At 33.2% G+C, this 14,800-nt stretch overlaps 1 protein-coding gene across 1 annotated transcript; it reads right to left on the bottom strand.

Annotated features, from left to right (window-relative positions):
• Nucleotides 1–2,661: 2,661 nt before the first annotated feature.
• On the bottom strand, nucleotides 2,662–4,306 carry LOC103955401 (protein RADIALIS-like 3). Its single transcript, XM_009367284.3, has 2 exons — nucleotides 3,911–4,306; nucleotides 2,662–2,924 (listed from the first exon to the last, which is right to left on the bottom strand). The coding sequence occupies exons 1-2, from the start codon at nucleotides 4,171–4,173 to the stop codon at nucleotides 2,900–2,902; spliced, it is 288 nt and encodes a 95-aa protein (XP_009365559.1). The 5' UTR covers nucleotides 4,174–4,306; the 3' UTR covers nucleotides 2,662–2,899.
• Nucleotides 4,307–14,800: the final 10,494 nt, after the last annotated feature.

Raw genomic sequence — 14,800 nt, 5'->3', positions numbered from 1 at the left:
TGGAGCGTCCTCAAGCAATACCCAAACCAAGTGGAGATCCTGCAGCTAAAGGACTCAAGCAGTACCCGCCAACCAAGACCATCTTCATCCTAGTCAAGGAGTGCCAAAAACCAAACCTGCGATGTAAAATTTCACAAATTTTGTAAATCAAAATTAAGAAATTGACGAAATTGGAAGAAATGAGTTACCTCGGTATCAAGATCGCAAGAGGAGACAGAAGAGTTGGTGGGGGAGGAGGGCGGCAACAGCATATCATTTCTTAGTGGGGTATGGGTGTGGGTGGGGAGTGTCTGTGCTCCGGGAATGAGAGTTGCAGAGATGGGGAGAAACAAAGAAAAGGAATGAAGGAGAAGGTTCAAGAGATTGGATGAGGGGGAAACATAGGGAAGTAGGGTGTGTGTGTGGAGAGTTCTCAAGAGTGAGAACTGTCGCGAGGAGGAACAATAGGAAGTGGGCTTGGGAGAAAGTACCCAACACGGGGGTATTCTTGCAAACGGGCCGGTCTAGGTACCTGTTTTTCTATACTTTTGGAACCGGCCTAAACCTAAACTTTCAAAGGCTTGCCCCACCCCGTCCCGTTTCTCTTTTTTAAAATTAGGACCCGCCTCGTAGCCGCCCCGAACAGCTAATACCCGCCCTTACCCGCAAGCCCAGGACCCGTTTGCCCACCCCCACTCGCTAGCACCTCTCAAATTATTAACTTGCAAAAGTTTTTCCTCCACTAAAGCTATAGGTCAGAGCATAGAATATCTCAGAGAAATTATATAGACTGTTAGAGAAGAACTTCACTTGAATCGGGTAATGCTGGGAAGATTAAGTTTGTAGATAATTTGCAAATTAAATAATGTGTCGTCAATAAGAAATGAACATGTTTATCAACATTTAAGTAATAATCAATTGTTAACTTCCACATCATTTATTTTACAAAATTTTATCTACAAATTTAATCTCCTTAATAGAGACCACGATCATAATTTGGCCCTTCGGGCGGTCACTCCTTGCGAGTTTTATTATTTGGTTATCAAAATGAAGAAGCTGCCATGGAGTCACTCATGAATGTGATATATAATTATATTGCGGGGGATGACGACCAATATTTCAAACTTGAAGATATGATCGTGTCACTTCTTTCAACATTTGAAAAGTACTGGTTTAATTTGATACTCCCACCTTCGACGGTTCTGACTGAATCTCCTTCACGTAAGATTTTCTCACATTCAAATCTTCTCTCCTCTCCTCCTTTCTCACTTTCTTATGTCTTTCTCTCTCTATAAAGAGATACAAGATGTTGACGTGACTTAATTGTGAGGGTTCAAATAGAAAGAGACTAGAGAGAGGAAAGAATCCGGATCCATGAAAAGCAACTATATTCTATGTTCATGTCATTAACATGAGTTTCTTTTCCTTTTCTTAGTACATTTAAAGGAGCTGAAAGGAAAATATAATGACTTTCGGAAAATTAAAGGGGAAAATGCATCTTTTAGGGAAAAGTCATTGAACCTGTTCATCTTTTTGGTTTTTATTTTTTTTATTTCTTTTAATTTTGTTTACGAATATTACACAATAATTTAAATTGTTTATTTTTTGTGTTTAGGTTTTAAAGATCATATCAGTAAAAAGTATACAACCATGCTTTAAGTTTTTTTTAATACAATCATATTTTAAGTTAAATATTATATTTTTTATAACGTTAGTCGAACAGTTAAAAATTTTCTAATTTGATTAATTTTTAAATAGTTGATGTTCAAATAAAAAATAGACGCTTCTAATTATCACGTAAATTGAAAATTTAGGAGAAAAGCCAACGAGGAAGTCGCTAGCACCTCCCAAATTATTAGCTAATCTGAAAATACAGTGATCAAAATAGATTTTAATCATAAACACATTGACCAAAAGCGTTGTTAACCTTTGTAATAATAATACAACTATTTTTCCAACAGCATAAACAGACGAGTAACAAATATAAAAGTGAGTTGGACTTTTTACGAGTGAAGAACAACTTACATGTTAGCAATAATTAGTAAATTGCGTGCAGGAAATTGCAAAAATTAAAACTATATAGACTATTAGAGAAGAACTTCACTGGAATTGAGTAATTTTAGGGAGATTAAATTTATAGACAAATTACAAACTAAATAATGTATCGTCAATAAGAAATAAACTCGTTTATCAACGCGTAAGTAATAATCAATCGTCAACTTCCATATCATTTAGTTTACAAAATTTTATCTACAAATTTAATCTTCTTAATAGAAACCACGATCATAATTTGGCCTTTCAGTTGGGTCACTCCATGCGAGTTTTATTATTTGGTTAGCAAAATGAAGAAGCTGCCATGGAGTCCCTCATGAATATGATATATAATTATATTGCGGGGGATGACGACCAAGATTTCAAACTTGAATATATGATCGTGTCACTTATTTCCAACATTTGAAAAGTACTAGTTTAATTTGATACTCCCACCTTCAACGATTATGACTGAATCTCTTTCACGTAAGATTCTTTCGCTTTCAAATCTTCTCTCCTCTCCTCATCTCTCACTTTTCTCTGTCTTTCTCTCTATAAAGAGACACAAAATGTTAACGTGACTTAATCATGAGGGTTCAAATAGAAAGAGACTGGAGAGAGGAAAGAATCCGGATCCATGAAAAGCAACTATATTCTATATTCATGTCATTAACTGAGTTTCTTTTCCTTTTCTTAGTACACTTAAAGGAGCTGAAAGGAAAATATAATGACTTTCGGAAAATTAAAGGGGAAAACGCAACAAATTAACTAATCACATTTGACTCTTATCGTCTATATATATTGTTACTTCGACTGTTCTGCATTTTCTTTTATGTTGAAACTTAAGAATCTTTATTCCCATTTACGAACTGATCTGGGTTGCTCTCCTTCACTGAATTCTTAAAGTCTTCATCCTGCATGAAAACCATAATTAAGATCATCTGTGGTATAGGGGGAAAAGCATGAAACATTCATCTCTTTGAATATATAAAACTTTTTTCCAGCTTGGGATCATGTTATTGTTATATCACATGTTTTATGTGTTAATATTCTATGTGTTATAACATGTGAATTTGTTACGCCACGTTGGTGATTCATGCATACGCATTTGCTTTGAAAAAGAAAAAAAAATGAATGTAGATAAAGAATGAGTAAACTATTTAATTTCATGATACAACTACGGTATGTAAATAACCAAAATTTAAAGTATGATTCAATTACGAAGAAAGTTGAGATTTTACCATAAAATCAATTGACAATATGGGAAAGTAGCTCAATTACTTATAAGCACATGCAAGATCTATCATTTCTTCGATGTGGGATTGATACGATAAAATACATGGACGTTGCAGTGGACATCATGCACTTGTTTCACAACAACCCCTTAGAGGAAGGGCCAAGCAAGGGGACAACGGGTAGGAGAAATGGAAGTATGGGCTCTAGAGGGATTTGCTGTGAAGCTATACTAACTGAAAAAAATTGCATCTGTGATAAATTCATACCAATCCACCGAATTTTTTATTTATTTATTTTGATGTAAAAGATTTATGGATGAACTTAACAATTTGGATAATATATCAAAATCTATACTTTCAACACGCCCCCTCACGTGTTACGAATTTTCAAGCCTAGCATAAAGACAATGCAAATCGGGTGGCGTGGAGCACATGTGGCACACACAGGACAACCTGCTATGATACTATTAAAATTTGAGGTTCCATCATAAAACAAATTGACAATATAGAGACTAGCTTAACTATTTATAAGCCCCAGATGTGAGATTATATGTGCCACATATTTACATATGGGTAAATAACTGTAACCAAATTTTTAGAAGTGTAGTATTTTCCTTTGTATAAATGAATGCAGCTCCAGGAATTAAAAGAGATTATAAATTTACCTCTGTTCTTCAATATCCATGGAATACGATTTAGTGTTTCCTCCACCAGATTTTCTGTAATTAGGCAAAGGCACCTCACCAGCCTCAATCTTGTTCACATCTTCTACAAGCATCTGATAGTGCCTCTTCACTTCCTCCACTGATTTCCCACCCACAGCCCTCGCGAGATTGTACCACCTCTCCGGCGTGTCCTTGTCGTAAACCGCCAGAGCATTCTCAAACAACTTGTTTTGCCTCGCCGTCCACGATCCCGACGACGCCATTGATCGATGTAAACCGAACTTCGCTAGCTACAGCTGATAATATGCTTGTTGGGAGCTAGAGGATTGAAAATGCCAAATGGAAGCAGGGTTTATAATTGTTTGATGAGCAAAGAGACCGGCAGTGTTAGCTCCTTATATACTGGAGGGAGAGAGAGAGAGAGAGAGAGAGAGAGAGAGAGAGAGAGAGAGGTGTGAGTAGAGAGAGAAAGAGATAGGTGGGTGGGGTGGGATGGGGTCGGGTCGGGTTGGGTTTGGTTGCACAGCTGTTTCTTTACTTGCAAAACAATGGGGGAGGATTTTGAACTTTGTAATAACGTACGTGATATTTTAACTTTCTAGGTAATATTTTCTGCAAAGTAATGTTAGGGAGATTAAATTTACAAACTAAATGATGTGCACCAAGGAAATGAGCACGGTTTACAACGTTTAAGTAATAATCAAATCATCAACTTTCCATATCATTTAGTTTACAAAATTTAGTCCTACAAATTTAGTCTCGTTATAATTACTCTTTCCTATATTAGGGTTTAAACCCCCAAGAAATTATACTGGCCGACTTTGTTTTACCTAATAGAAAAGTGACATGATCGCCCTCATTCCACTCTCCTTCGTGTTCTTGCACTTTTCTTCTCGTAAGCTTCGTATATACATTGTCCGTTTCTACATTTTAGTTGTAAGAAATTTTTTTCAATGTGTCGAAAATACGATTCGGTACACGTGTAATAATACATTTGGTTGGAAATTTGTTTTTTTTTTTTTTCCTTCAAGTTTTCAATCAATTGTATTATTACATTTGTGTACCGAACGTGTTCTCTATATACACTGACAAATGATCTCCTAGCTGTAATGTTTCAAGTGAATGATATTAATTAGGGTTTAGGAAAACAAGATTCACTTCACACTCTAAATTTGTACGTTATCATGCATTTCTTCCGTGAGGGTTATTTTAAGATAGTAAAATATTAATTTCAGATTATACAATGACAAATTGAAAGCATGAATAACCATTGCCTAACTTGTTTAATGTTTGATTAGTGTTATGAAACTTTTACGTCTATCAATCGAGAGATTTTTCAATGTGTCGTGAACACTATTTGTTACACCAAGTGTAACAATTAAAATAATTAGCTGAAAATTTAAAAAAGATTTCAACTAGTTGTATTATAACACTTCGTATATCGGCATATGTTCTCACCCGACACACTCAAAAACTTCTCCTATCACTGTAACTGACAATAGATTGTGGTTGGAGGGCACTTAATCCGGATGCAAATTGGCATGATTTTCGTGCAAGACGAAACTCCTCTCACCCATTTTTGGGTAAAAATTTCAGTTATTTAGGGATGTGCCTTTTTTAAGTCAGTTTTCAAACAGGCTAATATAATATTATCAACATTTTTATAGATCTAAATCTCTTGTTAGTTTTTATGATTTTTAGAACTTCTGTATAGATGTTGCTGCAACTAGCAAGAGAAAAAGAATTTCAACATCTATAGATGACCTAGAATGTGACTTCAAATTTCCATATCTAAAAGTGTGTAATTATTACTTAGTTATAGCTTAAGTTAATTTATCAAGAGTAGTACTTGTGCACTACAACAGAAAACATGAGGTCCAGATAATTGATCTTATTCACGAAAAAAGTGTTAATGTCGAGTTTTATGATGTAAAACACAAAAATCACTTTCCACTCTCTATCTTTTTCCAAGCGTTTTATACATGCATTTTGTGGTCAATCTCAAGTCTCAACCCTAAATGAAAAACCTGAGCAAGATATGCTTGATTGTATCATTTGTAAGACACTTATCACAAAACCATAAAACTTATATGTTTTGATATCGCCTCATTCTGCCACCCAATAAAAAAAGTGCAACCCCAATGACAGATTTCCTCAATAACTCGAACACACCATTTACTCTGTTGTTTGGTCGTTGTTCTCTTTCAAACAACCTTCCGAAACATTTCTAGCTGGCTCATCTCGTGTAGCAACCCTCCTACATCTCTCATTCCGTACTACTATTCTACACCCCAAATAAATAGAACACAGATTACTACTTTAATTAGTCCTTGTAATTTGAGCGTTTATAGTTTCGGTTAGCGATTTAACTCTTGTAATTTAAAAACAATTTAACTTCGTCAACTTTTTAATTTTGACAAAATTAGAGACCGTAATGCAGAAAACTCTGCAGAATTTGGTGCGTTTCAACTATTTTTAGAGCAAAGCATAGCTGTATGCATTGTACTCTCCTCTTACTAAACCAGTAATTAAGAGCTTGTTTAGATATGTTTTTAAAATGACTGAAAGTGTTTTTAGATAAAATGTTTTTGGGTTCCAAAAACACTTTAAGTGTTTTTTACAAAAAGCACCGGTTATGTGCTTCTTCCAGAAAACACTTTAAATGTTTTTTCAAGATTTATTAGCATTTTACTAAGGATTGTTTTCAAAAATATTTTCACCAAAAGCGTTTTCGGTCAATTTAAAAGCACATCCAAACGAGCTCGAAGACAGTTGGCAATTGCTGATTTTTGAGAATCACCGAATCATGATATTTCTGGGCTAGTGTCAACCTAAATAGCCAAGCACTGCCATGGGGTAAAATAGTTGCAACTTACAAGTCCAGTGCAGAATATATCTATATATATACACATATATATATATAAGGAATTGTTATTAGCATTCCAAAAATCTCATTTGGCACTTCAAACTTTCTATAATTACAAAGAAAAATACACTTGTGAAAAGTGTAGAATGAGATTTTTGGAGTGCTAATAACAATTTCCTATATATATATATAGTTGTTAGTGAATTATGATTCTAATTCCCAGTTTAGTTAGCACAATTGGATCAAGTATAGTTGCCTAAATTACTATGCATCCAATTTCCTGATAACTAGTTGTTACAGTACTGCAGCTGTCTTGAAAGCAAACATTTCTTCTTTCTATCAGTTAAGTTCAAGAGATCTCACTCGCATGATAAAACAAATCTGATGGATACTAAACAGGCGTATATACATTTTCTTTGTTACAAATGAGGGTTTCGAGTCGTGAAAACAGTCTATTTGCATAGTAAAGGTAAGAGTGCGTACGATAAACGTTTCCCTCCTACCATCGCAAAGCGGGAAGCCTTGTTGCCATGGGGTCACCTTTTTAAATGAGGGTTTCAAACCCTGGATTCTTGGCTTATTATATCACTCTCAATGAAGTCAATAATCTTTCATTTTTATGGAAAATTAAGTAAACATTAAAACCTTTGTAAACTACATACATAAGCCAAAATATCTTATCAAGTAATGTAAAATGTATACTTGTATTTTTATCTTCTTTTTGATGCAATTGCAGCTGTCTCTTTCTGCTATAATTTGGGAAAAAAAACACTGAAAGGCGCTCCTAGTCATTGGCTTTGGATATATCATATATGCGCACTGAATAAGACTCATTCAACTTTTTTTTGTTCAGGTATATATATATTTGAAATTCTGATGTTATATATATATATATATATTTGATTGGAATCCTTATCATAATCCACGTCCGATCGATGAAAGAATTTAATCTATATCCATGGATGCCTGCTGCCTGCCTTTCCTTCAATTTCAAAAGCTTAGACACTTGACAGTACTAGTTTTCCTTTTTTCTGGTGGCCCTGAGTTGCAAGTTGGAGCCTCATCACCTTTGGTCTCCACATTTCCATAGTCATCATGCGCCGGCGCAGGCAGATGCGTTTCGATCGATGGATTCTTCGAAGACCAAGGACTGGATACCGAATATATAGGTTGTTTCGATTAGACATTGCTGAGGGCAATGGAGAACCAACTTCCATCCATTTTTATTTGAGGAGAGAAAGTCCTTGATATAGACCTCTCAACAAGCAAAACCATCTATTAGGCGCACAATTTAAGTATATATTGGGGGCGGATTTGTGACATCATTTTTTTTCAAATCAGTTTTTACGGGACTCACTCTGTAATGTATTTCAGCAATCTAAATCCTCTATTTTTTAGGTCTTTTCTTAAAGCTCATGTCTACCAAAAATCACCGAAATCTGAAACCATATGACATTGGATTAAGGGGTCAGGGTTTCTTTGTAGAACCGTATTCATCAATTTTCTTCACTACAAATCTTAATAATTTTGGATTTGTCTAATCTTTTATCAATGATGTTCTAAAAGATAGACGGTTCAGATCACTGAAATACAATACGGAGCGGGCCTTGTAAAACTTGTGTAAAAAAAGTGGTGTATGACATACACTGTTGTATAGTAAAATTCCTAGTCATTGGCTTAGAAAAATTGACGTATGACATACATTGTTGTATAGTAGAATTTCTCGATACGTAGTAGCTAGCGCCCGCTTTGTTGAGACGAAAAACTACTACTATTTGGTATATAGAAGGTGACATAATATAGCAAATGTGACCGATGAATGGCTATATCTAGAATCCTTATCAATGGTGCTGATCATTATTCTACTATAAAGTTGCCCTCTATATGGTCCTGCTGCATGTCCATCAATGGCTTTTGCATTAGAACACCCTTTTAATTTATTCTTTCTGCATATGCATCTGTCCCTCCTCACAAGTTGGATATTGGCCTTAACAGCTTCAGCTTTGCATACCAAAAGCTTATGTATATTTTTTGATAAAAAGGAGAAGCCAATTGGTTGATCTAGTTGCTGAAATATTGAGAATATATAAAGAAATCATCAGCACCAGGTGATACGATATGCATATCTTGACATATAAGCAGAAAGACATATATTCTCCATTTGACTGATTTGATAGAAAGTTAGAAAAACCATGCATACAACTTTATTAAAAAATTTAGCCAAGGTATTCCAGAGTATAAAATATTTCATATATTTCAATTGTTAGATCTTACTTTTTGTATTTTTAAATAATAATTTAACAATTAAAACATCAAGAGTTCTCATGTAATGAAGTACTGTAGAAAATCACTAAAGAATATATGTGTTCCCAATTCCCCATGGTAGAATTTATTAGCCCCAAAAGAGAATACTATGTATAATTATTGAAAATTAAGTTGGTAACAACAATAGCTTAGAGCATTTGCCTTTGTATCTAACGTTTTGTATTTGAATCCTCGTTCCGTAGTTTAATATAGACATCCTATCGTTGGAATAGGAAAATGTTTTACCACTAACAAATCACAATGTAAACTGAATTCTTCTTTCTATTTAAGTATATAAGAATATGATGTTATTATGAAAGTCATATACGAAGAATCTCATTCTAAATATTGCTGCCTTGTAAAGAATGAGAACAACTTACGTATGCATCCGGTGTATACCGTTCCCAATGGGTTAAAAGGGTTAAATGAAGTATTTTTTGTAGCATCAATGTAATAATCCTTAAAAACCTGCTATTGGTTTTTTTTTTTTTTTTCTTTGAACAGATGATATTATCTAAACTAAAAGATAGGGGGTGGGCTTAGCCTCAAAATGTGCTAGCAATAACGTGGTTCAAATTCGTCTTGGAGATAATCGAACCTAATACCTCTTACTCACAAATGAAGAAAAATACTACTAGACCGTAGTATTAAGTTAACTAAGAGTCTTTCAAAATGTATATGAAGTTAACTGAGAATCCATCAGGAGTGTATATGAGTGTTGTGTGTTCGTCTAAATCATTTACTCAAGAAATAGTGAGTATAGAAATACATATTTTTTTTAGGAAGTGTTATTGACATTCCAAAAATCTTATTCTACACTCCTCACAAGTGTGTTTTTCTTTCCTAATATAGAAAGTTTTGGAATGTAGAATGAGATTTTTGGAGTGCTAATAATAATTTTTTTTTTTTTTTTTTACGTTTTCATATTACTGACAAAATGGGCAACTGAAAATGGCCAACGTAAAAAAATCAAAAAAACAAAAACGAAAAAAAAAGGAAGAAGACAAAAAAAAAGGCCAACTAAAAAGCCGACACAAATCATGACTCTTGGGCTCCCTCTTTTTCTTGGTTGGCCTGCCTGTTTTGATTTTACTTGGCTGGCCCTAATTGAAAAAAAAAAAAAAAAATATTTGATGTGCTTCATTCACGAAGCACAAACAGATGCTTCTTTTAGAAAGTATTTCATGTATTTTTTTAACTCTATATAAGTACTTGGCTTATTAGTCGGATTGCTCCCTGAAAATGTAATTGAGTCTCAGTTTACTTCTTGAAATTGGTTTTGTCTCATCTTACCCACTTTTATTAATGGACTATTAAATTTAAGAGTATTTTGGACATTTCAGTTTTACACATTTATTTACATCTAGCCGCACACTAAACAAGTCTCAATTTTATTTTTGACAACTCTAATTCAAACGCATAAATTTGGACATTTTAAAAAATAAATTGTAGCAACAAAATCATTGTATCAACCAAAATAAAGGTTGCATTTGTTCATAGAGTCATGGATGTCTTGCAAGTAAAATGACTCTACAAACAAATGTAACCCTTATTTTGGTTAATACAATGATTTTGTTGCTCGAAAAATTTCTATTGATTGAATTTTTAAAAATGCTCAAAATTTATGCGTTTGAATTAGACTTGTTAGAAATAAAATTGAGACTTGTTTAGTGTGTAGGCTAGAGGTAAATAAATGTATAAAATTTGAAATGTCTAAAATACCCTTAAATTCAACAGTCCATTAACGAAAGTGGGTAAAGTGAGACAAAAGAGTTGAAAACGTCAATTTCAAGACGCAAAGTGAAGCAAAATTAGTTTCAAAGGGCATTTCGACTAACAAGCCTAAGTACTTTTAATTTTCTTTGCTAAACACTATAAAACGCTTTTAGTTAATTTAGATAAACTTCCAAATATCCCTAATATCCACGGTGGGAACTTTTTCCCTTTTTTATTTTTTTATGGCTTGTAATGTCACAATTTAAGAGTATCTCCAAAGAAGGTTGTAAGGAAATAGGCAAAAATACCAAAAGGTTTCGTGAGGCAAAATAGCCTAGTTGTAGGAGATAAGGTAATTTTGGGTCCTCACCAATGTCAAATTGAACTAAAAAACCGAAAGAAAAATCAAACCAAATTGAATCGAACAATAATTCAGTGTGATTTAACCAAAAAAATGAACCGGTTAAAATTGAATTCACCCCAATTGTATGGGGTGTGCTTGGAGTTTTTGAAGAGGAAAAAGCGGAGGAGAGAGAGTGGGATGGTGGTGGGTCAGAGAAGAATTAAAAATAAAATAAAAGTTGTGGTCACGTGTCACACGTCTAAAGTAAGATTTTTTTTTAACGCTTTTAATAAACTTTGTCACGGAAAAACCATTTGCACAATGTAAAACCATTTGTGCGACGTCGTACAAAGGATATGGTTTGCAATTTTTTGAGAATAATACTTGGCTAAACTTTGTCGTGGGAAAACCATTTGTGCGACATCGTACAAAGGATATGGTCTGCAATTTTTGAGAATAATACTTGGCTAAACTTTGTCGCGGGAAAACCATTTGTGCGACATCGTACAAAAGATATGGTCTGCAATTTTTGAGAATAATATTTGGCTACTCAGAGAATAAATAAGAGTTCCTACACAAAATTGTTTATTGTTGATTCATATAACTTTGTTTTCATGATCATAATCGTTCATAATATAAATCACTTTATAAACGTTACATCTGCAAAAAAAAAATCAATTAAAATTAAGGTAATTTAGTATTCTATAAAAACATATGAGCAGAATTAGCAAAAGTATTATGAACCGTTTATGTATTTGCTACAACAGATTAACTAGACGACTTTAGTTTTAATTCATTTTTTGCAGAGATAATTTTTACATAGTGATTTATAATATGAACAGTTCGAACACAAGCACGAAACTCTGCTATTCGAACACGAGAGTTTTGAGTTAAAGTTTCTACTTATCTTTAAATAGCTAATTATTGTTCTTCTTTTTAGGGAGATATTTGACATGACAAATATTAAAAGACAAAATGCCGATAACTATGAAATTTCATTTTGTGATGGTTTTGACGCGGAGGCTGTCCGGTCAACGTCGGACTCCGTGAATAAAAATGCCACGTAGGTCCCAATTATTTTTCCACAAAGTCGTTGTTTTTGTTTGCGGGAGTGGGGGACTTGCTTTTGGCCTTTATGTAACTCCCATCGCTTTATTATTTGCCCATTTCATATTTTGACCGGACAATTCATAATTTTTGCATTTTTGGAGTTAATATTTGACTAAGAAGATAATTGTTGGCCGCCATCAAACTTTTCTAAATCCATTTGTGGCCCCAAGGAAATTTATAGTATTCCACTTTGAATTTTATTTTCTGCACATCATTACTTTGATCAATTAATTTACATGAAGAGGAATGCTAAGATTTGGAATGGTAAGAAAGCTCCTTTTTTTTCTTTTCTTCTGACCAGATGAGATGATGATTAGTGGGTCAGTGTGTGCTCTTGATCACAATTATTAAAGGGATGTGCTATTCACACATTATTTTTTAATTCTCACACATCTCTTGTTAATTTCTGTCCGTTGATCTTCTTCATTTTATCTGATTTGACGATCAAAAATTAGAAGGGAGTGTGAAAAGTAAAAATGTTGTGTGGATATCACACCCCTTATTAAAGGGAAGGGAAGGTGCTGGGCTGCCCTATGAATCAATTTCGGGCCGCCATGTCTATCTGTGCGAGAGTCATAAGTAGAAAGAGGAATGTTTGACGTAGTCAGTCTCATCTTTGAGGGATTCTTCATAGATTATCTATTACCTCATAGTTTAGCGTCAATTCTCATACCAACGTTATAAAATATGTGGTAAAAATATGAGATGACAGAGAGTTTATGAAGAATCTCATTGTTAACAGAGTCCCTCCATTAGCATTTTTCTTCACATGAATGATCATCAAAAGCACATAAAAGTCCTTAGAATAATCATTTAACTCTACTTTGGTTCAAGTTGAGGACCAGTCAAGAGTTATTCAGTGTACGTGTTAAAAAAGTCTTGGTCTCTCACCAATTAACTAATAGTTAGGTACTTATTTGGGGATAATATCTTGATACTTGGCCAAATTCTTATCTAATAATGTGAGTCAATAATTAGCAACATATGTACTTTTACGTAAGTTCATCCAATTCGAGATTGTGAATATGCAGAGAGAAGTCAATCTCTTTTCAAACTTTTTGTTTGCAAAAAAACATATGTAATTTTATTTGGTTGTTAATTAGATGAACTTACTTTTTTTTCTTTTTTTTATTTTATGAAAAACTTGTATGAGTAACTCAAATAAAACACAAAGATCATCCTTAAACAAATAAAGATTTTTTTTTTTTTAAAAAAAAAAAATCAAGGTCAACATAGTGTCATATTTTGTTCTTCGGTGAAATTTGTAAAGTACTATATCATACTGGTAATACCGACACTTTATTTACAACATTAAAAGAAGTTTCAAACTTGAATTATTCGTCCAAATTCAAAAGAAAGCGACATTAATTAAACTTTTTCATAAGAAAATGACTTATTTGAGCTTATCTTAATTGAATTTGGAACAAAAAAAATTAGATATCACTATCATTCTGGCCAAATTTTTTGTGGAAGTATGTGACATGAGGCCAAAGTTGCCAATAATTCCATATGGAAAAAGAGAAAAGAAAAATCAAAGGCAAAGACGTGCTAAAAAGAAAAAGATCATGGTCTGTTTAATAAAAATGTGATGTGATCCTCTCTAATCCAAACACGCTAAACTACAAAGACCAAAATATTAATTAGAGAAAGAGAAATATGAAGAATAGTCTCAAAGTGTAATTTTTATAGATTTTCTATTGCCTCACAGTTTAATGTTACTTTTTATGTAAAATATTCTAAAATATCATGTTAAAAATATGAGGTGGAGTCTCCTTAGCATTTCTCAATATGGTGTGTCAGGCACCTCTTATTTTTCATAATATTGTGTAAAGTAAATTGTAGTAATAGTCCCTTATTTTTAACTCAACTAGAGCAATGGTCTCTCAACTAAAAATCTATTACTATTGGTCTCTCAACACATCAAAACGTGCAGTTATGATTCTTCAACTAAACATCTATTACCATTGATCCCTCAACTTTAATCCAACTGAAGAAATGATCCATCAACTTTAACCTAATTAGAGCAATAATTCCTCAACTTTAACACAATTGTAGAAATGGTCATTCCAACTCATTTTGAAAAAATTCTAACGAAGTTGACGAAAATGATCATAGCTACATGTTTTGATGAGTTGATGGACTCCAATTGTAGCAACAGTCCTTTTAACATAACTTATTTTGCCAAAATTTTGATAATGTTAACGAAAATGATCATACCTATATATTTTGATAAGTTCAAGGACCAATGGTAATGAATTTTTAGTTGAGAGACCATTGCTCAAATTTGATTAAAGTTGAGGGATTATTGTTACAATTTACTCTAATATATAATATTAGTACCAAAATTAATGTTAAACAGTAAAAATTCTATAAAGAGTCTCATTTTTAAGAGAATTTCCTTACCATTTTTTCCAAATCAATCACAATAATTTCATAACAGCAATTAATCACAATAATTTCATAACAGCAATTATCGTATCAGTATTATAAAATATTTGATGAAAATATGAGGTGATATAGAGTATCCAAGAGAGTGTCTTGGCATTTTTCT

The sequence above is a fragment of a genome, unplaced genomic scaffold (genome assembly GCF_019419815.1).
Source record: "Pyrus x bretschneideri cultivar Hongxiangsu unplaced genomic scaffold, Pyrus_bretschneideri_v1 Contig28, whole genome shotgun sequence".
Taxonomy (NCBI): Eukaryota; Viridiplantae; Streptophyta; class Magnoliopsida; order Rosales; family Rosaceae; genus Pyrus; species Pyrus x bretschneideri.
The sequence above is the reverse complement of the archived record's forward strand: the minus strand, read 5'-3'. Positions and strand labels throughout refer to the sequence as shown.

What these genes read in the sequence shown, in the direction of transcription:
- LOC103955401 (XM_009367284.3), bottom strand. Translation starts at nt 4,173, where the DNA reads ATGGCGTCGTCGGGATCGTGGACGGCGAGGCAAAACAAGTTGTTTGAG. An exon ending in ATGGATATTGAAGAACAGAG is followed by an intron (nt 2,925 to 3,910) that starts GTAAATTTATAA and finishes GTTTTCATGCAG; the next exon opens with GATGAAGACTTTAAGAATTC.